General features: G+C 44.4%; 1 protein-coding gene across 5 annotated transcripts in view; it reads right to left on the bottom strand.

Annotated features, from left to right (window-relative positions):
* Window positions 1-24,090, bottom strand: part of Fhip1a (FHF complex subunit HOOK interacting protein 1A) — a 226,460-nt gene that overhangs the window by 23,591 nt on the left and 178,779 nt on the right. For all 5 annotated transcript variants that reach the window (XM_085682533.2, XM_085682535.2, XM_085682534.2 and 2 more), the window contains 2 exons: window positions 8,877-9,044; window positions 4,840-4,919 (listed from right to left, as the gene is read on the bottom strand). In XM_085682533.2, coding sequence (XP_085538659.2) covers window positions 4,840-4,919; window positions 8,877-9,044 — 248 coding nt within the window. The remainder of the gene's footprint in view (window positions 1-4,839; window positions 4,920-8,876; window positions 9,045-24,090) is intronic.

Here is a 24,090-nt window from a genome sequence, read left to right as displayed (position 1 = left end):
TTTCCCAGAGGGCCAGGGTCTGATATGAAGTGCAAGGGTGGAGGCAGGAAAAAGTATCCCGCAGCACTGATGTGAACTCTTCTTCTCCAGGCTGGAAATGCCTACAGCAATGCGGCTTACAGGGGACTTACTGTATCTGCACTTGGTGATTAATTATTCATAGAATCAACAGTGTTTTCACAGACTGCATGAACCCAATGCCTGTCTGCAGCTCAAACCAGTCATCTTTCATGACTTAAACTAATAAACATGCTTCTGCTCTTGAAGTATTTAAAAAATGGAACATAAGATCAAAGCTAACAAAGCTATTTATCAAATACCACCCAGCGAATACCTTGAAATTCTTTTCGCAGAAAGAGTTGACAATGTACAACTTTATAAAGACCTGTTCTCAGCAGAAGCTGAGAATGTCCTCTTAAATAAATCCAATGAAGGGAGATTCCCGTCGGGTAAAGCAGAGGAGTGGAAATGGGGACAGACACCCATATGAACAACCCCCCAAGGATTCCCAGCACTGTTGTTCTGTTGGATTTTTAAATTGAGGGCAAGGAGACACACCATCCCCTAGCCTGTGCCCTTCCATCTTTTTGAGACAGTGACTGGGATCAGAATGTATGCTAAAAGCTTCTCAAATGATAAATAGCAAGATAATGTGGTTGTTGCTAACAGAAAAATCATGTAAGCATGATTTAGTATAGGTATTTTTTTATTAAACTGTCGTTTGACTATATGGTATGTAATTTTGTTTGGAGATTGTATTTAAATTCAGAAAGTAATAATTACAGATCTGTGTTGTGTTAATTGACTAACTGAAATGCTATGTTTCTCAGGGTGGCCAAAAATTCGTCTTCCCCCCACTTCAGCTTCCTGAGTCCTAGGATTACAGATCTACACCACTACATGCAGCTCACAGGTTAAGAAATCCTGTCTTTAAATGTTCTGATTACATCATTCCCCCAATATACCAGGAATGAAAAATGCTGTGTATGTTATATTGCACACACATTTTCATTACTTCCTCAACCCTCTACAACCTTTCACAAAAAAAAAAAAAAAACCCTAAAGTTTGGAAGACACAGAAGTCTTCTTTCCTTTGATATTCTCAATGAACACATTTTTAAGAAGTAAACCACTACCCAAAGCAGTTGGGGACTAGGCAGTGCTGACGAAGACACACACTGCTCTTCTGCCTATGAGAAGCCAAGCGGATGAGCTGAAGCAGGAACCCACAGACAAAGAACCACAGTGCGATCAGTGAGCCTCAACAGAGCCTACCTGCCCATCAAAGTCTGGCCATGTTTCTCCTCCCCACCTCTCCCTGCACTGGCTGTCCAGCTCTGCACTGACCCCCCAACTCCTCTGCAAGATCAGGGTGTTCCTGAAATGTACACAGTCTCTCTTCAACTAAAACTGCTCTTATCTGCACACACCAGGCAATGGGGTTCACAAACCTGATTAAAAAACAAAACAAAAACAAAAACCCCCTAATAGGAACATTCAGAAGTGGTAACCAAGGTATAATCAATTGATTTTCACAGGAACTGGGAAATTCCCGGAGCAGAGGGGTCTGCTGAGCCCCTACCTGCTATTATTTCCTGTCTGCCCTTGGACTCCACAGTTGCACACACGGGAAGTGGACAATTTGTCCCAGGTTTTCTGCTCACTGACCTATCCTATCTTTGGAAATCTCTCATTTCAATTTACCCATCTGACACTTTGCCAAAGGAGAAACACGGATGGTTAAGAACAGAATACTACTTTGAAGAATCAATATTTAAGAGCACTCAAGTTACAACAGATAGAGATACGCTGATTTATTTCCATACAACAACTTCTTCAGGAGGTCCACACAGCCTGCACTGCTGCGTGGACTCTCAGACCTCCGAGCTTACCATGCACAGTCAAACAACCGCACAGCAGGCAAAAGTGAAATGGAAGATTACAATCTATTTTTACATCCTTTCAAAGTGACTAGAAGAATAAGGTTTTTGTTGTCCTTGCTTCAGGGACAGATTCTAAATCAGAAAGACTGATGAGTTTAAAATATATTTTCTAGAAAGTCACCCTCCGTTAGGTGTAGACAAGACCCTGCATTCTTTCGAAATGCTTTCATGGATGACACCACAAAATTGGTCCTGTCAAAAATCCTTATGAGGCAGCATGTTCCAGATGTGGGACAAGTAAACCTGCAGGCTCAGAGGGAGGGGCGGGAGCCAGAGGTCTCCTGCACAGGCCCCTCAGGTCCTCTGGTATTCCAGGAAGTAGAGCTGGAAATGAAGTGCTCAGAAAAGAGCAATTGTGTTACTGTGTTAGCACCACCATCCCTGTGGAAAAAACAGCCAGCCAGAGAACCTAGGGTCAGGAGGTCAAGCTGTCTCTAACCTCAAGCCTGGCACCTCCCCCTTCTTCCATTCAGAACTAGTAACAGCATCATGTCCTGCAGACACCTTCTGGGATGTCACAGAAATGACTAGACCTGACTTGGACATGTGTACATTCAAACACAAGCTCATTTCTCTCGTCATAAGGTCCAGGTCCGGCTCTCAGATACAACCGTGTTTAACACCATTGCTGAGTACAGATTTGAATACTGTGAGCAGAGAGTGGTCAGGGCTCACCTTGTAAAGGTCACCAGCAAGCCAACCTGGCTGTCACTCTAGCCTGGCCAGACCGTGGTGACCCACAGTGGGGAAGCGATGGATCTCAGACCCGGCCAGGGACACTGCAAACACAGCTGTTTTCCCTGCCATCAACGAAGCGGCATTTAGGAATTTAACATTCAAATGCAATCAAGGCTTTGCCCACCTTGAGTAAGAGCCTGGTTCTGAGCAATAAAAAAAAAAAAAATGCTTTGCCAAGTTGTTCTGCTGGATTTCATTCAGGCCCTGCTAATGCATTCTGTCTGATGGTAGAGACTTGCTGGGGAGCTGAAGTAATCCTTTTAAAACAGACTACCAGCTGTGTCCTTATGATCGGATTTGTTCTCTGCTAATGCCTTGAGATTAGTTACTGATGACCTGATTTAAACCCTAAAAGTTCAAAAACACTGTTTTACTTTAAAATCTTATAAATGATAGTCTCCCATAAAGCAACAATCTGTCAGGCCCTCCAGAGGATGCCACCAAGTTTTTCAAGACTCAGCCTAATTCCCCTTTTGTAGGATGCGATACTCACACCACCCATCCAGTCAGCCAGTGACGGTCCAACTCCGGTGGTACACCAGGACCCTTCACAGTGTTTGTTAAGACACAGCTCGCTCTCTCGCTCGCGCTCTCTCTCTCTCCCCCTCCCCTTCCTCTCTTCCTTCTTCCTCCCCTACCAGAGTGTACAGATACATGCACATGGTGGTCAGAGATCAGCTTCATATATCATTGCTCAGATACCGTCTACCTTGTTTATTTTGAGACATTCTCTCACACTGACCTGGAACTCGGCTGCCTGGACAGTGAGCTCCAGAGACCTGGCGCTGGGATTACAAGCAGACGCTACCACACCGGCTATTTTTAAAGTGGGTTCTGGGGACCAAATTCAAGTCCTCATGCTTGCATGGCAGGCTCTTTATCCCAGGAGCTGCGTCCCAGCCCCTCTTCAAGAATTCCTACTCAAGTCATGTCAAAACCCATGGTGGACTAGAGAAAGCCCAGGCCTCCCTCTAACCCTGTCCTCCCCGTCACTGGTCCCTGTTTCCACTAAGAAAGGAGGAGAGCACTCAGTGGTGTACTGGTTGACCCTCTGACCCTACACCGGCTGGCCACGCCCTCTTAGGGCAGAGTGCCTCAGGCCAGGCCTGCCTGCTTCTTCTATTGAAGCTGTCCACTCTTCCATCCCTGCCTCCAGAAAGCGTGTCTATGCACCAACGCACTTAAGAAAAGATGGTAGAACCAACTCAGCTCTACGAAAAGTTGATTTCTTTACAGTTTTGGCCTATTCCTGCCTTATCCATATGGTTAGAAATGTTGATCTAGGGGTGTTTCCTGCAGGGATCTCGGTTCTGTGGGCCCCCTTTACACACCCTGAATCTCGTGTTAGAGTGGGTCTCACTGGAGGAGTACATTACAAGATTTAGGGTTTGGGTTCAGAAAAAAGGAGAAAAAACAATGACCAGCAACTAGCCTGGTGCTTCTGGAGTACAGCGTGAAGATCCAGGACCAAACCATATGTCACCAAGGAACAGTCGCTTTCCTTCACGGAAGCAGAGTCCCACAGGCAGGTGGAGAGGGGACAAGGCAGGGCTGGGGGCTGCTGAAGCTAATCACCACACTCAGAGCATCAGCAACATCCTCGGAGCTTCCCCCACAGTACCGCCGTGTGACTTTGCCATCGAGGGCTGAGCCCTGACTATCTGCTTCACGCTGTCCCCATGTTGCTGGAGAATGGCTCTGCCATCTAGTTCTGAGCCCTATGCTCACAGACTGGACAGTCACATTGCAATGTTACTAAAGAAAAGGCTGAAAACTATATCCAAGTGTTGTATATTTGAAAAAAAGTTGCTTTTTAATAACCAGGGTCCCTTAAGAGAGCAAATAACAAAGAACAGCCCAGGAGAACAAAGTCCAGCCATGACCCCAAAGAGTTTTAATACTGGCGAAATTTTCCAACATTCTTATTATTGTTTCCAGGAACACATTCATAACACAATACAAATGCCCCTACTAAAAACTTTTCATAATAAAACAAAATTAACTTTGGGTGATAACACCAAAAAAAATTAAATTGGCTTTCTTAATAATTTTCTTCCTTAGAGGCATGGTCCTTACTTCATTTACATTATCAAAGAGAAACAAAACAGTAATGCTACAGAGGAAATGTCTTTAGCGAGAACGAACAACGGACACTCACCTTAAAACCAGCTGCAGCATCACATCTTCACAGTGCAAACCGATGAGAGTTCGGAACAAGGCCAGGGACACCACACAAAGCTGGGGAGCAATTGACAAGGTGAGTCTCAGATATCAGGCTGGTGACTCCGCCCCCGACAGGTGACACATCAGAACCGCAGGACAAAATGGCCTCTCTACCCCAGCAATTCCCATAATTCACACTTCACCACCAGGAAAGATGCATTGAGAATATCAGCTGCCCTGGGGGAGGAGCGGGCTAGAAACCTAACAGCTCCCTGGGAAATGCCATTGTTCATATTGTGAATCACAGACCCAGATACTACAAAAGCGCCCCTTCAACTCCTGACGTCTTCCCTAATTCCCCTTCAGATAATTTGTCTTTCTAAGTTACCTTCAAATATAACACTGGTTACTTACAAAAGAAGGCTCCATAGGAAAGGGCCTAACATCCGACCAGCTCTCTCCAGAGTTTGGAGTTTAGGACTCAGTATCTCTCTTGGTGTTGAAGCAAATTTTTCTCTTTGGTTCTATTTCCTATAGTGCTCCGAGTGTGAAAATTTACTCCTTTAAGGAGTTCACTCAAAAAAAAATAATTAATTTTTTTTTACAAACACATGAATTCTTTCAACCTCTAATTTCTAAAAGAAATGATGAACTACCAAATATGGGAGACACTCAATTATAAAAATCACGGTAGCTTCTGTGTCCCAAGCTGTTATCAATCTCCAAGGCCATTTAAGTAATTGAGACTCTTATTCTTTGTAGAGGAAAGTAAATGCTAGTTTGTCTTCTAGGCAGAGTGAACTTAAAGCCAACAAAAGTACTGTAAAGAAATAGCTGTATGTGGCTGGCTCCAAACACCGCCTTTGCTCAGGATGGTGACAGACCTGTAGTTAGTCAGAAGCAACACAGTCTGTTCCCTTCCAAGTCAAGGCATGTGCTACACCCTTAACTAGAATGCCTTTTTCCTGTCTCCTCTGAGATTTAGCCTGGCATCACCTCTCCCCGGGAAACCTTTCTGTTCTCCCTCACAATACAGCACCCGACTCTTCCTTTTCTCAAATAGGTATCCTGCTTATCTATTACCATAGTAACCTCTGTCAATCTCTGTCAAGGCACTTGGCAAGGAGCATGTTACTTTCCATAACTGAGTTGCAGGAGTCCTTTGCGCCATGCACAAGTATTTTATATGATCTACACGTCTCCAACCATTCTGTGGATTGTCCTTTCAATTTTTGTTGACACATGCCTTTAGTCCCAGCATTCAGGAGACAAGAGGCAGGAGGATCTCTGAGTTCGAGGTCAGTCTGGTCTACAAAGTGAGTTTCGGGACAGCTGGGACTACACAGAGAAATCCTGTCTCAAAAAAAAAAAAAGAAAGAAATGAGTAAAAAATTGTGCTACTTCTTTGTTCTTTGAAACTATTATCATGTATGTGTGCATGGTGTGTGTGGGCACATATACCACTGTGCACACGTGGAGGTCACAGAACAGCTTGGTAGAGTCTCTTTATGTGTATTCTGTGGATTTAACACAGGTCACTAGCTTTGCCAAGAGAGCCTTTACCCACAGAGGCATCTATCTCACTGGACCTTAACTTAGAGTCATCTTTGAAATAGGGTCTCACTATGTAACCCAGGCTAGATTCCAACTTGTGAGACTCCTGCCTCAGTTTCCACAATGCTAGGACGCAGGCTTACACTACCCAGTGCACTTGGTTTTCAGTTCTTAGATCCTCAGAACACTAAAGATCTCCATCTTGAATGTGTCCAGTTTGTCTAATGTTTCTTTGGCTGCTTCTAGTTTTGGCAGCCTGTCTTAGAAACCATTGCCAGGACTGCAACGATTTTCTCTCAACTCCAAGTCTTTGATTTATTTTGGGTTAATGCTTATCATGTGAAGTAGGAATAAGTCTTCCAGTCTATGAGCGTACAAATGTCTTCCATATAGGTATATGTCTGTTATTTCTGATACTATTGTAAATGTGACTGATATATTAATTTGATTTTTAGATTGCACACTGAGAAGGTTAATGTTGATTGCCAACGTGACAGAATCTACAATCCCCTGGAAGACCTCTGGGCACGTCTGTGGGGTTATCTTCACAACCTTGACTGACGTTGGAACACCCATTTTAATCATGGGCCCCAATGTCCAGCTAGCCATCCCTCTGGGTCCCTGACTATGATGTGACTATCTGCTTCGGTTGCTGCTGCCTGAGGTTCCTACCAGCAAGGACTCTAGTCTGACATGTAAGCTACATCAACCCTTGCCTCCTGCAAGTAGCTGTCTTTGTCAAAAAATTTTATCGCAGCAACAGGAAAGGAGGTATTAAAACACTCACTATTGTATAAAAATAAAGCAAACTTTTACATTAAATTATATTTTTGCAGCCTTGCCAACCTCGTTGTGGGTTCTAATAGTTCTTTTTCAGCATATCCCTTAGATATTTTGTTGTTGGATTTTTTGTTTAATTTGCATATAAGATCATGCTATCTAAAAAGCATGTAGCTTTATAATTATCTGGGTCTTTATTTGCTTAATTATATAAATGGAGGCACTCTTAAATATTCAGCAAGCACACTCTTACCTTACTCCTTTTCTTCAGGGAACGTTGTTCACTGTTAGGTAACAGTTTCACTGTAACAATTTCACTGTTACATTTTAGTTCAGAGTTCACAGATAACCTAGCTCAGCTTCAGGAAGGCCCCACTATTCCTGGTTCGCTGTGTCTGGGAACTAACATTCTCCTCTCTGTTTTTATAAGCTTGACTGTTTTTATATATCTACCTAAGACAAATACAATCAAGGAGTTTACGCTTTTGTTACTGGCTGTAATATCATTTTACTCCTTACTGTAATATCTCCAAGGTTCATCCATAGTGTAACATCTCAAAACAACGTATCCTTTCGTTTGTAATTTCTTGATCTTCTAGGTATTTATGAGTATGTTGTTTGAACTGTGTATAATACACATCTACTTATTTGTGGATTTCTCAAGTTTCTGTCAATGTTTTTAATTTAAACTTGCTGTAATCAGACAATACACATCGCATGATTTCAGTCCTTTTAAATTCACTAAGCATTGTTTGGTTTGGCTTGTGGCCTGCCTGGGAGAAGGCTAAATGTGCAACCTGGTGCTATCAGGTAAATCATTGAATGAGATTTTTTTTCTAATATAACACTTTAATTTCCTTAATTTTTTTCACACAGTTTTTTTTATTTATTATTCAATTGGGACAAGGCCCTGCTATGTAGCCCAAGCTAGCCCCCAGGTTTACAGACTGTCTGCCTCAGTCTCTGAAGTCCTACATTACAGACCTGTGCTACGGTGCCTGCCTCCTGGCTATTGTTTTTGCAGTAAAGTTATGAGATTCCATTCCAGACTCAAGCTAAGTTAATTCAAACAAACTACAGGAATAGTATCCTATATGGTCCTACTCTCCCTTCTCCCTCTCTCTGATATTATTTTTAAACATGTAACACACATACACTATAAACTCAAAGATAGACTGTTATTAGATTTTTATCTTTTACTTTTAAAACAATGGTGGTAATTAAAACAAGACAGTCTTTGAAGAAGGGCTGCGGTGGGGGGGGGGGGGGGCTGCTACTCTTAGCATTGGATCTTTGAAGCTGAGTAGACTCTAAATGGAAGAATGAAAACCTAACTCCACAATTTCCGAGATTTTCCACTTCAAAACACCACAGACAGAGATTTGCTACCTCTGGCCCTGGTCCTCCAGATCCCTGGCTTTCCCTGCACCTAAATCTTCACGTTCTCAGAATCTTGTTTCTTCAGAAGTACATGTTGCCAGTTCCACAGAAGAAAGCATCAACATAGACAAAGCGAGAAAATTGGGAGTGTGGGGGGGGGGGTGACATAGTGCCACCTCCCTAACAAAGGGACACCTGATAGGGAAAAACGTCATCGAATTATCTCTACTCGAATAGACAGAGAATAACAGCTGCAGGACGAAGTGGGAAGGGAGGGAGGAGCTAGTCACAATTTCCTTCCCCGGAAGCTCTCCTTACCCGGAAAGGGGTGTTGATCCGGCTGGTGAGCGTGTCCAGGATGTGGACATTTTCGTGCTGGTGCAGTAGGATGAAGCGGAGGAAGGTCCCCAGCAGTGCTGGCTCGGAGACGCTGCGCAGGAAAAGGTCCAGGTACGCAGTTGTGGTCATGACCTCTTCCACGGTCACCTGGAACCAACGACAGAGTGAGCACTGTCTGCCAGAGACTCACCCGACACTGGGAGCCTCGCTGAAGCCAACAACAGGTCCACGGTACACAGCACCTGCCCTGGAGCTCAGGCCGGGAACGAACGGCAAAGCCAGGGAAGGCTCCACATGCTCTGACGGTTCCAGTCAGATGCAGTTTAAACCCTATAAAAGTCTTAGTACGTACTCGAAAACGAGGAGAAAGACTGTGAAAAGTATTTATATGGTTAATAAAGGAGTAATTAGAAAGTTTGGTATAATTTGTCTCATTATTAGTCACCCAATAAACCTTTACTGGGAACCTCTATGTCCAAGGAGCTGTAAACATAACAACATGCTTTATGTTCAGCAAATTGAGATCTAGCAAATTAAATGATAATGTCATAAATTGCAAAGGAGAGGTGCAGACATGCAGCGCCACAGATGTGCACTCAGATGTGTTTCTGGAGAGCAGAAAGCTAATATTTTCATAAATGAGTACCAGACATAAACATTATTTATAAAGCGCTACAAGAACTTACTGCTAATAAAGTAATGGCAACTTTTTTATAACAGAAATTGAGATTTCCTACCTATGTGCTTTTCCTATTCAGGAAAACAAGGTCAGTCTTTTGGTGAGTCAGAACTGAGTGGCATCTTTCACAGAGTAGCAGTAGAGGCTTTAACATGAAGGCCAGAGGTAAGGGTCAGGCATAACCCTTCATCACGCTAACCCTTGTGGGATACCTTACTGAGCCTGGGGCTCACTCATTCTGCTAGGATAGCCAATGGTCCCTCAGGGATCGGCCAGTGACTGCTACCCTCGCCATGGGTTTCAGATGCACACTGCTACCTAGCAATTCTATATGCATGGCAGGGATCTGAACCTGTGTCCTCACGCTTGCATGGCAGGCACTTCCCTGACTGAGGCTTGTCCTTGGCCCCTCAGCCTTAGACATATTAAAAGAGCTACTATATGCTCCCCTGTAGGTGGAGGCTGCTTGTTTGTTCCCAGCTGCCCAGGCCCAAATAATTACACAGAAACAATATTAATTGCAACACTGGTTGGCCTATTAGCTTAGGCTTCTTATTAACTAACTCTCACATCTTAAATTAACCCATTCCTATTATTTTATATCTTATCATGAGGCTTGTGGTTTACCGGTAGGGTTCTGGGGCATCTGTCTCCTTGGGCAGCTACAAGGTGTCTCCCTGACTCCACCTTCTTTTCCTCCTCTATCTCTTCTTGGAATTCCTGCCTTGCTCTATTTTGCACTGCCACAGGTCCAAAGTAGATTCTTTATTATCCAAAGGTAATAAGACATATTCATAGCATACAGAAGGGAATCCCACATTACCTCCCCTTTTCCCTCTAAATAAAAAGGAAGGTTTTTAACTTTAAATGGCAAGATTACATACAACAAAATAGTTGTTAAACAAGAATTATAGTTACAATATTTAGTTCATTTACATTTGGAAATTTAAAGAAAATACTCTATCATCTATATTTGTGAGCCTAAAGCTTTATATCTAATTTATCTTTTATCATAACTAAGGAAAAGTATAACTAACAATCTGTTCTTCAACTCCATCAAAGACCCCAGAAGGATACAATATTACCTCAGTTAACATGAAGTACACTGTAAACAACTTCCATAACTCTAGAATTGACAGAGACACTCTCCCTTCCCCTAAAAGCAGAAAGTAGCAGCTGATCTTTCTATCTAGAGGTTATCACCAGGCTGGGCACAGAAGCGTCCACTCTTGGATGCGCTGAAGTCACCAAATGCACAGTGCAAGCTGCAGAGTTCCAACACCACACACTGCAAACACCCCACCCCGCCCAGCGCAGTTCATTCTAAAGGAAGCAGAGGGCGATCCTTGCTGAATGAGTATGTCTCCTCGTCTGCATTTCTGCTTTATTTCTCCCTCCCTTTAAAGGTACTCGCCGTCCCTTTAATCGTCTCGTTACCGAGGCCGTTCTTTTTAGACTTCGTTCCTCCTCCTCTTTGAATTTTCAGTTTTAAAACCCACAGATCAGTTTAGAAACCAGATGTCCAGGGCTTCGAGATGAGTGTAGACAGGCCATGAATGGCTGCATCTGCGGACAAAGCCTAGACGCTGTCTATTTTGGTGGTTTGAATTACTTTTTATAAGTTCTTGGTGCTCAGCTGTGCTCTGGATAGATGAGTCCAGGTGGGTAAAATATCACAAAATCAGCTGTCTCCTTTCTTATTCTAATAAATAATGGACTTTATTACCATAAGGTCCATTTGAATTCACTCTTTCGGAATTCACTGAAACCCCCACATGGTGTGCTGAGTGACAGGGGACATCACTGGAGTGCAAACACCCTCCCCCAGCTCAGCAGCCACAGTGTGAGTCATCTGTCTACTTTCAAGGGCTCTCTGTAGCCCAGATAGAGTAAAGGAAGCGGGAGCAGGAAATCATCAACACTGGGCAAATAACAGACACAGGGAAAGTGCATCTCCCAAGCCGCCTGCTTCTGCAGCCAGCTGCTCTAGCCTGCGCTTTCTGCAGCTCTCAAGTGGGGTTTGCATGGGACATGTCTAAGGCTGTCCTAAGGTTCTTACCTACTCATCCTACTGCAGCACACAAAGCCGAACATACAGAGGACTTCCTCATGGGTGAGGCATTTATCCCTCCAAGATCCAGCAATTAGTATCTGCCAGAGTTGAGCATTACCTAATTCTTCCAAATACTCTATGTCACGTAACATGCCACCACCTACTCAGCACATAAGTATAAAATTACTCTATGTTTGGTTTGTATTATGTTAGAATGTTCGCTTGCAAACACTGCTATTGGAGTTGTTAACTTGAGTTTCACAGAAAAATTGTCAAATGAATTTTTAATTAGGCTTAGGTCGGGATTTCCGACAATTTTTGAAATGATCCTAAATCATACTACTACTTTGTACTAACTATTCAAGTGACTAGACAGCCTCAGCACTGACAACTGTAAAATCTAAGCTTCAATCAATTCTGAAAAAACACTGAAAATGTTCCACATTCTGCAACATCAACTATTCAGTCAAGAATTAATGATTTCATCTTAATAGTAAAATTATGTGTAATAAATAATTGTTTTAAAACAAATTCGTGAGTTATTACTATAAACCTGTAATTTCCATATCTGGTTTCTATGCCTGCTATGGTGAAATGTGAGGTGTCCCTCACAGACTCGTAGGTGTGAACTCTTGATCGCTGGGAGTGCTGTGCAGGAGCCAGAGTCTCACTGGGGTGTCGCGGATGGGGCTCTGGAGCTATAGAACCCAGTCCGAACTCCTGCCTCTCTCTGTCTTTCTGCAGACACCGTGTGACTCATTCCCTCTTTCCCTGCCTCTCCTTCAGCGCCATGGTTGGCAGTGTTCCTTGCTAAACCAAAAGCCAAACGACAGCCTCTGTCTTCTAATTGCTTCTTGTTGGATATCCGGTTATGGCAATGAGACAGGTAAAGAATACACCTGTATACCCAGGATCAGGTAAACTCAGGCAAAAGGACTTCCAACTAGGAAAAAACCTAAGAAGCCTTGCTCTACCTGTGTCCTGGAAGCTCTTCCTTCCTCTTTGTTCTCGTTCTCTCTCTCTCTCTCTCTCTCTCTCTCTCTCTCTCTCTCTCTCTCTCTCTCTCCCTCTCTCTCGCATGTGTGTACTTCTGTCAATACAATTTTACTCAAGCCTCCCCATGCTAGCATCATCCACTGGGCTACAGTCTCATCCCTTAGCTTCTGACACAGCCCTCCCTGTGTAGACCAGGCTAAACTCTTAACTAACGATCCTTCTCCCTCAGTCTTCAGAGCCATCACCCCTGGGTGTAGGTCCATTGTTAGAGAAAGGCTCAAAAATAATAAACACCACTAAACAGAGCACAACAGGAAATGGTGCTCAGCCATAAACAGTTATTCATCCACTTGATTGCAACGTTGGGATCCCTTGGTGGAAATCTCAACCAAAATAATCAAGGCAAGAAAACGTAAATAGAAAACAGTAGAGAAATAGAATCGTTCCAAATGGGCTGAAACTCAGCTTCCCTGACGCTGTCTCTCACTTTACCCGGCACTGCTGAACTGATCTGACATGAGACTCCCAGAAGCTGCTTTGCAGCTGGTAACGCAACATCACCTTGCCCCCATTGGGTTACACGTGACCTTCATAAGCTCAAAAGCCCAGCAATCAACTTGCTCAAATCCAAGTCTGTCCTCGGGGGCCAACATGAAAGGGGGGCATTGAGCAGCTATTGTTTACTACTCTTAGGCTGGATAAATGAAAAGATTTTATTTCTTTTTAGAAATCAAAGCTGTCATTAGTAAGCTAAGAGGATTTAAGGAAGCACTTGAGGGGCAGCATTTACATAACATGCTATAAATATTAAAAACCCAATCCCATTAAATATCAAGTTGCAAACTCTTTACAGATTGAGGTCACACTTCCCTTAAACTAATACTCTAACCAGGGAAACCCAGTTGCTTCTCCTTCTACCTCTTCTCCCCACCATATCCTTCAGAGCCTTTTATCCCAGAAAATCTTTTCCTGCCCCATTATCATACTTTCAGAAACAACTTCTAATCCTCCCAAGTAGGCAGCATCCTTAATGAGGATAAGACGAAGAACCAAAGTGTGATCACTTGAAAGCTAACGATAACCACAGAGGAGAGACGCTCAGTCTGAGGAATGCAAAGGGAGTCTTCTGCTAGCGCCCAGAGCAGCTTTAGCGAAACACACAAGCCACAAAGTAACTATTCAATGATGGAGGACAATGAACTGCAACATGAGGACCTTTCGTCTCCTAATGTTGCCAGTATCTACCTTGTTCTGTAAAGAATGGCAGGCAGCTACCAACTTACAGGAAAATCGCCAGCTCTACAAATTAACTTGTCACTCAAATTAACTTGTCACTCAAATTAACAACGTCTACACATTGTACGCAGCTTGAGAATGTTATTTCAAATTAAGGGTAAACCATAATGACCGAAGCAGAATAGCGAAAACTCAAAATCCACCCACTTCCAAACTTACCCTTGATAAGATAAAGACAGCTGCGAACTCCTAGGCACTGGCCCTGCTTCCTACCCAGTACAAGTGCTAGGACGGAGGCCCTCCTTGGGTACTTGGTTTTATTTCTGTTGGTCCAACTTAGCCCATTCTTTGAAGCAAATCTTTCTTTATTCCCTTTTCCCATCTTCCTTTAGCCCTTGCTTGGTTCTTTCTTCATGCCAACTGCCTTTCCCAGTCCCTTAAAGTTGTGTTTTCTAAAAAAAAAAAAATGTAGCTTGAGACTGGGTGAGTGAATTCAATTTGCTGGTTCACTAATGGTTTAGACCATTTTCAAATAGAAAATGTTAGTGTACCTTGTGTGTAGTTAGAGCAAGTACTGTTCTGTGGACTTAGGCGTGTATATTTTGTTAGAAATTCATACAAATGACATTATGTGCAGGTGCTTCACTGGTATACCCAGTGTGCAAAAACCTGACTGTGAGAAGCAGCCATCCAACAAACAGTGCATTGATACAGCTTCAAATCGCTTGTACCAGCCCATCGCCCACCTGCTATCCATCCCTGGCTACAACTCAGCAGAGTGCACGGAATTGACCCTGGCTTTCTGGGCAGGATGGCAACTGCATTCAGTCATTCAATTTCTTTTTATCTTAGCCTACAAGCTCTAGAAGGATTCCCTCTCCCCTTTTATAAATCAGAATTTCAAGCTTTTCAGAAATGGACCAAATGGACAGCTTGTTTTCTTTTAAAAGGGAGGTGGATGCCACATTCTACTTCCACAAAGTCAAAACTCTATAAAAAAAAAAAAAAAGGACAAAACAGCCCAGCCATCGTGTTCACATTGCAGAAGCACATTAACTCGATACGCAGGAGTGAAATTGAGCATACAGGAACCCTGACCCTTCTGTAATCAGCTCTAGTTGGGCGATTCCATTTGCATCTAAATTAGCACCAGTGTCCTCTCGGTGATGGTTGTTATATGTGTCTTGAAAAATAAATTTCCCATCTGCTAACCGTTTCTCTGTGATCCAGTCACATTGGAGCAAACAGATGGATCTTACCTTCTGTCACTCAGGTAGGTGGCAGGCAGTGGAGGTCAGGTGACTGTGACTTCCTCTCTAAGATAGAAGCCACCTTCTTTGGCTTTCTCTCTGATGCCTGAGGAGAAAACTCAGTAACTGGTTCCATGGGTCAATGGTGAGTTCTCCCACCTCATGGTCCCGACCAGTGTGGAGAAACGGTAGGATCAGCAGAGGGAGAAGGGGGACTTGTCACACCACAGGAAACAGAGTTGAGAAAGGCTTTACTGAACCCCTGCTGGAGCCCACCAGCTGCTGCCAGAGAAACAAGCCAATGGACGGGAAGCTTGTCCGCTGTGGGCAGCCAAGGGCAGCAGCTGGATGGGCTCTTCACAGGCACCTCTTCCTTCGCAGGACATAGATCACCCAGAGTCACATTCAAGTGCAAAAGGGAAGACAGACACCCTGGTTCCTAGAGAGGGGCCCACCCCATGCGTCAGCCAAAAATTTAGGACAGAAAACATTCAATTACTCAAAGTCTGAAAATAGTCTGTAGCTGATGAATCAGGTCCCCTCCTGTCTCCTTCTGCTCCTCCACCTCTAGGCCACACAGTATACTGCTGCTGCTGCCAGAGGCAGGCTGAGAAGGGTGGAGGTGATATTCAAAGTTATTAAGCCGAGCTACTTATTCCTAAAATACTTTAAAAGGAGGGAACTGAAAGGTGAGGGCTGCAAGGAGGGGATGGCCTGTCAGTCATGCATACTGCTGACCACCATGGAGACAGCAGCACCTTCTGGGGTTTCTAACCTGACCACATTTCAGGAATGGCCCTCTTCACCAAACATTTGCTGAACACACTGAAAACTCAGCACTTAGTGACTGGCCTGGGAAGGCAGCTGGAACACTATTCCGTTTGTTATTATACACAAGGGTAGAAGCACTGGGGTACTTATAAGGCCTGACTTAGGTCTATACTAGGAGTTAGAGAGTCACGCTAGACCCAGAGCATGGTTGCCAGGCCTGAACAGAGAGTGGATTTTGGAAAGAGCACAGAATTTTTAGGTGGGTAGATGCAGGTCCGAATTTAACAGTGTATCGACTGCACCGTGTCATTTAATCTCTCCAAGCCACTTCCTCCTCTGTAAAATGGGGTAACCACAATATCTAGAAGTATTTGAGAATTAAAGACAATGCCTAGACATCTAAATGCACAGAAGGGACTAACAGGAAAAATGATTATTATTTTCCGATTTGGGGCATCAGTTTAAGAATAAGCTAAATAAGGGTGCGGTGAGCAGGGTACTGGGAACAGACAGAACAAAGTGTGCATTTGTAGCATGATTAATAAAAACCCAAAGACAGAAATTGGGGTTCAACCTGAAGGTCAGAAAAGCAAAACAGCCAATCACTGGCTCTCACCTCTACCTCTGTCTGAAATGGCGATTCAATGCCTCCAGTAATCTCAGAATAAAACTGTATCTGAGAGCTGTCTCCTCCCATTTTCTATTCCTCTCTAGGGCTGGGATTAAAGGCATGCACCACTCCCTGGTTTCTATGGCAAACTAGTGTGGTTACTGGGATTAACGGATCACCACTGCCTGATCTGTAAGGCTGACCAGTGGGGCTGTTTTACTCTCTAATCTTCAGGCAAGCTTTACTTATTAAAATATAAATGAAATATCCCTACAGCACTTGTCTAAATACACTTTGGAAAGTAGAGGGACAGTACGGCAGCTCCTCCAGAGAGAGAGCCTTTCTATTTCTCCTTGTCAGCGTTTGCAGAACTAGGAGGGGCTGTGCACTACAACAGATCTGCTCAGGAGACTCCAAAGAATAAGGGTGTCCTAGGTCAGGATGGATTTAGCGGGTCACTGGATTCTCTACGTCATTTTCTGTTTGCCATGTTCACCCACTCAAACCTCATTCTAACCCAAAGGACCAGCTGAACAATAGTTTAGAGAATAAGAGTGTCATTGCCAACAAAACCCGGCCATGTCCAAGAGACCTCTGCTTGACACAAGGGATGACCAAGTTAAGGTCGCTTTTCTTACAACATCAAGATGTTTTTCTCTTGCCCTTCACAAACCACAAACCAACCCCTGCCCCCACCTCTATGGAGGAGTTAGCAAAGGGCTACTTCTAAAGCTTCTTGTCCTATATTATATGCATATTACTTGTACCCTCTAGCTTCATAATGTAATTTACCAGACAGTAATTTAATATATGACCCAATATAATTAAGCTTCATCTAATAAGAGTTCAGTTACTCTATTCCAAGCCAAGAATGGTAATATGTGTCATAACCCTAGCATGTGGGAAGCCGAGGTATAAGAACTTGAGTTCAAGGAGGCTAGCCTGGGCTACATAGGAATTTAGGCCACCCTGTACATAATAAACAGAAAAAGGAGGAAGGAAGGATGAAGGGAGGGAGGGCATATTCCAAACAGTATATAAGAGTCTAACTCTGAGGCCAGAATTAGTGAGGAAACTGGGGTATGGGTAACGCCAAAGCAAAGACGGGACCCTTCCAACAGCATTACTTCAGCTCTTGAGCACCTCCTGAGCATTTAAAGGCCTTTAAGCACACTATTTCAGTACAGGGCATTCAGGCAACCTTTTGAGAACTGACTTCAAAGACCAAGAGAAAAAAAGATCCCTCCTGGAAAGACTGTTCCTCTAGGGACAGGGTTAGAGAACACGGTGGTTTGAAAGAAAATGGCCGCCATAGGGAGTGGTACTATCAAGAGGTGTGGCCTTGTTGGACGTAGTATGTCACTGTGGGGGTGGGCTTCGAGGTCTCCTGTGCTCAAGCTGCACCCAGTGACTCAGCTCACTTCGCACTGGAAAGGGTACTATTAGGAGGTGTGTCACTGTGGGGGTGGGCTTCGAGGTCTCCTGTGCTCAAGCTGTACCCATTGACTCAGTTCACTTCCCATTGCTTGTGGATAAGTTGTAGAGTGATCAGCTTCTTCTCCTGCACCACATCTTCCTGCTGCTGTCTTGTCCTGCCATGGTGACAGCAGACTAAACCTTTGAAACTATAAGCTACCACAATCAAATGTTTTCCTTAATAGAGTTTCCGTGACCATGGTGTCTCTTCCGAGCAACAGAAACCCTAAGGAAGACAGAGAGGAAGGAGGTCTGAGGTTAGGCCGCTGAGTCACAGATCCTTCTACAGCCACCCCTAAACTCAGAGTCCAGACTTCTGTCTTTGGCCATACAACAGGTCTTGAGAAACCCTGTGGGTCATTCCAGCATTTCCTGTCCTGCCCTTAGCTTAGGATCTGATGGTGAACAAGTGCTGCCCAAATGCAACTTTCCCTCCATGCTAAACTCCACTTCTATTTTCCTGGTCAGGCCAGTGTCATTTCTCAGTTTTCTTCATGTATTTATCCATCCTTTATGACTGCCAACTTCTGCAGAAACATGTACATCTGACCTACTGAGCTGGTTCTCTAAGGACAGAGTGCACTATCAAGTGCTCAAAGCACGATCAACAAACAGACTTAGTCGGACACTGGGAAAGAAGAAAGACGTGGTATCTACGGCCTATGTGGGGGATGCCTTGTTGCCAAGGCAGTAAGGTTCATCTGCTTATACCTGAGTACCGGGAACATTTCCACTTAGAGTGAATAACACTTCACTGAAAACACAGAGCTCAACTCAGGCCATGCTCTGAATGAGAGCAACCCGGAAAACTGATCCACTGCAGAGAAGAAATGCTTCCGTGGGCTGCTGCTCCATTTCTCCTCCAGATTAACACAACAGTCCATTCCATGCTGGTAAGGCTGACTTCCAGCCCCTGAGTGGAGGGGAAAGGTATGGGCTAGAGTCTCAGCCAGCAGCTGACTGCAGGAAGGCTGGATCACATCTCACGCCTGCAATCACCCTCCAGACTCCATTTGCCTGCTGGGCTAAGTGCATCATTTTGGGGTAAAATTTTATATTTAGACCAATTTTCCCAGGTGCACAAACAAGCTCTGATGACAAAGGACAGATTTCACTCCTGGCTTATTTTCCACGAGCGACAAAGAAATCTCCACACAATGGTGAGACAGAAACGGCACAGGTATCTGCCAGAACAAATTCAATAATTCTAGCCGTGGTCGTTTTCCTCTGTTTTCCCCAAACCTGCTCGTCGTCTGGCACTGGAGAGTCGCAGCAGAGCTTCTCAAATGAGGGGCCACCTTGTCTACGGAAAGTCAGTGTGGGGCAAGGGACAACCATGCCTCTGCTGAGCCCCCAACCCGACCTTCTGCTTTCCTTACAACCCGCCTGACGATAAACTCACAAGGCGTTTGCTGCTGATCGATTTCGAATGTTCTCTTAGGATGGTGAATGGGGAAGAACAAATGATTCTCACCAAACTTCAGACCAGATTTTCCCCTCCTCCATCGGCTCTTGTTTCTGAGGTGAACACCACCTGGCTTCCACAGATAAGGTGAGGTTTTGTGTGAGCTATGTTTTGTACCGTCTATGTAAGGAAGGGTGGGGCCAGTCCTATCGTCTCCCAATTCCGAGGCCCGAGAACCACATCCTTTGGCGTGGCCTTATCGCTACTGTGCACTGGTTGAAATTAAAAGAGAGAAGTCTCGTTTCCCATTTCGAATCAGAAGTAACTGGAAGCTTCCTTTATCGTCCTAATTTCCTCTCCTACAATGGGAAAGAGGTGACCTGAGGCATGACAGAGGTCAGCCAATGAGATTGCCACGGTGCCTGCTTCAGCCTCTAAAAGCAAACTCTCTGCTCACCTGTGTGGTAAGACGGCAGATACACTTGCGTCACCTACCTTCTGTAATTCTGAAAGTAATTTTTTTTTTAAAAAAAAAAAAAAGGCAAGAAGAGCTGTATCTGAAGGGACAGAATCATGTACACTTATGGGCAATTGCTTCCTAAGGCCCACCCCTGAGCCAACGGCAGCCTGCACCGGGCATTTGGGCAATTAGTGAAAGGGTCTCCTTGGATAGAGGTAGCTCTCCCTGCCCTGGAGTTTACTTAGCTGACTGTCTGGCCAGAGCAGAGGGTGGTTTTTACCACTGGAAGATTCCCCTCTGCTGTGTGGACCCAGCCCCTTGCAGAGGCATTAATCTAGAGACCGAATGACCTCATCTGCACTTCAGTGCAGCAGACTGCTCTTGTGCAGTGGACAGCCGGAACCTGCACGGCTCCACGCCATGACTCTGCAGAGCCTGGGTCTCTCCTGTAATGACGACCACAGAAACCCCCAGCTTCCCATCAAGAGAAACACAATTTGTTAATACCTAAGAAGTTCTGCATTGGTGGGAGGCAGTATGAAATGTCTTCCCCATGGTCACCCTGTCTTCTTTGGAGGAAACCCTGACTTTTTAGTTTAAAAACAAAAAGTATGTTTGCTATGTGTCTAACTATGTCCTGATCAGGAAAATATAAGCAAAAGCCATGTGAGGCATGGGGAAGGATCTTAGCAGGAAGACTTCTGTGATCACAGCTGAATCTATGCAAACCAACACAGGGGTTCTCCGAAAGTTAGATGACTGCCCTGTGAATTTCAATAGAGAGCTCCTCCCCAGCATCTAGAGCAGTGCCTGGAATATACTGGGTGCTCAAAATAAATGTGCTGAAACAATTAATAAATGAATTTTCATAATATGAGAGGAGCGGCCAACACTGACAGTTCATAATAAAGCAGAGAGAATGACTGCAATGGCCCAGCCCCCAATGCATGACAGCAGGGTTTCCAAGACTGATTACATCATGATTCATCATAAAATGCATCTCGAACAATGCACAGCACTCACCAGGGCTGACTACAGTGTGCATTCTGATATTCATTATTGGGTTCCATTTTCAATGCGAATCGACTCAAGGTGACTTTAATTAACACCATGACTCGGTTTTTAAAAACTGTTTAAAACATATACATCTATATAACCTTCTCTACTGACTTTTTGCTAACAAATAAAAGCCAACACTGACACTAACATTTAATTTCTTACTTGCAATTCTAAAAAGTTTTAAACTGAATGAAAAGAAACAGTGGCCCAAATAATCAAAATTGCATGATTATTAGTTGGGACCGGAATTTCTCTAGAAAAGACAAGCATAATCAATGAGGACATTAAAACACACAACACAATACTACACTACACAATTCTACACTGCATGACACTATGCAACACTATACAACACAATAACACTACACAAGTAAAGATGCCTTCCCCCAGCAGAGGACTGGGAACTATCCAGCACAGCCAGCGATGGCCAGTTGTCCTTCATCCTATCCCAGCTTCTGGTGTTGGTCCACACTGGCAAAGAGCTGCCTCCTCTCCCAACACCCATCAAAGCTGCTGTCCTCGGGAGCTTGGTTTGTAATTGCCTGTCCTGTGACTAAGCACTGTGGTAACTGCCCTTGATCTTTGCTGATCGGAGAATGCAAATGAGCTTTCGTTCTCAGCTGAGAGTTTCTGGGGGACTGTGGGTAACAATTTAAGATACCTAGAGCATCATAGGATAGCATAAAATGATCTTCGGTGAGAACAGAAGATACTTGTATTGTATGCTTCGTGTCTGGGGCCACAAGGAAGTTTTTGTTGTCTTGGTGGCTACAGGTATAGAACAAGCTTATACACTCTAGACTCCTCCTCAGTGAATTCCCACACACACAAAAGGGGGACACAGCAGTGAGGTACAGCAGCAGCATCCATATAGGACCTCCCTCCACAGAATTTGGCAAAAAGATAAGTAGTGAGGCTTTCTAAGATACACACACTTTGGAACACTCACAGGCCCATCTAAGTGAAGCAAAGTTGCCAGCTAATCCTTTGATGGCTAACCTAAGGCCAAAGACCGACAGACGGTTTGTAGTCAGTAACACAGGTGCCTCGTTCCTGCCATAACCATGCTCAGCTGTGAAAGGATGGTGTTGGCCTAGAGGACCGCGGACGGTCTCGGTTCTGAAATCCTGAGATTCTCCAACTCTGTGTCAGGGGCTTGAAACTCGAGCTAATGCAATTCTGTATCTTAGTGTCTTGCTCCCTTAGGAACAGTGTAATGACAAGGAGGCCCACCACTCTTTTTGATACATTTATTCAGCCAATTGTGAATTTACTGAGCAAACCACAGATACACAACTCACAAGCAGCTGAAGATACACAGAAGAACAGAAAGTGTCTCTCCCTGGAGGTGCTCACTCACTGGCGGACACAGCTCATGCATGACGGGAGTGCTAAGCCCGTGCTCTTGATCTCACATGACTGCTCAGAGCTGGTTCAGAGAGGAGAGAAATCGATGTGCGCTCAAGTGCAAAGCTTGTCTCAGTGTGGAGCTTGTACTGGGACTTGAATGAATGCACTCTGGGTGGACAGGCAGGGAGCTGAAGGGACAGTCCATCAGGAGCACAGTGGACAAGAACAGACTCTGCAGAGGGTGACAGTGGTGGTCTGACTTAAGATTTGCGTTTGGAAATCATAGAGCAGCAAGCTGGACGGGGCCGGGTTAGATGCAGTTTGCAAAACCAGGAAAAGTAGTCCAAACGGCCTGCTGTGGGTAACAGGGCCCACCATGTGTTCTTTGGACTGGGGGGGCGGGGACAAATAGCAGCCATTTTTTTAAAAAGTGTGTGTAACTACTTATATACTTGCTAGAACTAAGGAAGGTTAGACTTTTGAACACTGGGTAGAGGAGAGTGAAGCCCTAATGTTTCTCTAACACTTGCAATCCTTCTGGTTGCCTCTTTCAGCCTTTCTCCGCAGAGATGATGAGAGACGGAGTCCATCCCTTCCCCTTTCTCTGAAAGCCAGGCTTCTGGCAGCAAGCACACATTCTTCTGTGCTCCTCCTACCCTGGCTTCCATGGCTTACCCAATGCTGGGGTTCAATATTAGGAAGTAATATCTACAAGAATAATTTTTATTCTCCAGCATGAATTTCCCAAGTAATGAAGATGCCTGGTGATCCCTGCCTGGCTGACTTTTCCTATTCCCCATTTTCTCAGAACACTGGCAGGGAAGACTCAGAACTCAGACCACACTGACATTTCTAGAACTTTATTTCTGGTTCCTTGGGCTGTAAACTCAGTTTACACCGATTCACATAGATGCTTTTTATGGCCAGGCTGAGGGCATCAGTGAAGTGGTATTGTCCTCTACATACTACTAAGTCATGGCAAATGATGGTAGCAAGACAAATTCAGGACAGCATTCAGGCAATCCCAATTGTGAATCTATACAGAACCCAAAACTGAGGTACAGGCCCCTCACCACCCTTACTCACTCACGCTGTCTTCTCAGCTTCCCTAACAGCCCTAACTTTCCTGGAAACCCAATTCTCCTATCACTCCACGGCACCAGGTATAACTTACGTCAAAATAAATACTAGAAGTTATATTTTTCTAATTATTTAAGTCACTCACTGGCGGACAAAGCTCATACATGACAGGAGGGCTAAGCTCTCTGAAATAGCAGCAGGACATGTGAACAGTAAAATTTACCCTGCTAGGGAGTAACATACTTTAACATAAAATGTCCGCTAAAGGCCCTGTGTGTTGATGCCCAGCTGGTGGCACTTTTGAGAGGTGACTGATCATGTGGACAACTGACTTCATCAATGGAACTCATTGATAAGTGAATCTATTGATATATTCATAAGCGACTGGGCTATTAGGAAGCAGGCCCGGATGGAGGAAGTCACTGGAGACATAAAGGGCATATCTTTTTAAATTAATTACTCATTTATTTCTGTATATGACTGTTTTGCCTGCAAATATATGTTTACCATGTACATACCCTAGTGCCCATGGAGGTCAGGGGAGGGCATTAGACACCCAGAAACTGAAGTTACAGACTCTTGTGAGCTGTCATGTAGGTACTGGGAACAGGGTCTCTGAACCACTGAGAAATCTCTCCAGTCCCTGAGAGTATGTCTTATTCTTGAATCTTGCCTTCCTTTCTGACTCCTTCCCCCATCTCTTTCTTTCCCTTAAGGACTTGCTTCCCACCAAGATGTTCTGCCCCAACAAGGGCCAGGAATCAGTGA

Source organism: Myodes glareolus, chromosome 20, assembly GCF_982192425.1.
Source record: "Myodes glareolus chromosome 20, mMyoGla1.1, whole genome shotgun sequence".
Taxonomy (NCBI): domain Eukaryota; kingdom Metazoa; phylum Chordata; class Mammalia; order Rodentia; family Cricetidae; genus Myodes; species Myodes glareolus.
The sequence above is the reverse complement of the archived record's forward strand: the minus strand, read 5'-3'. Positions and strand labels throughout refer to the sequence as shown.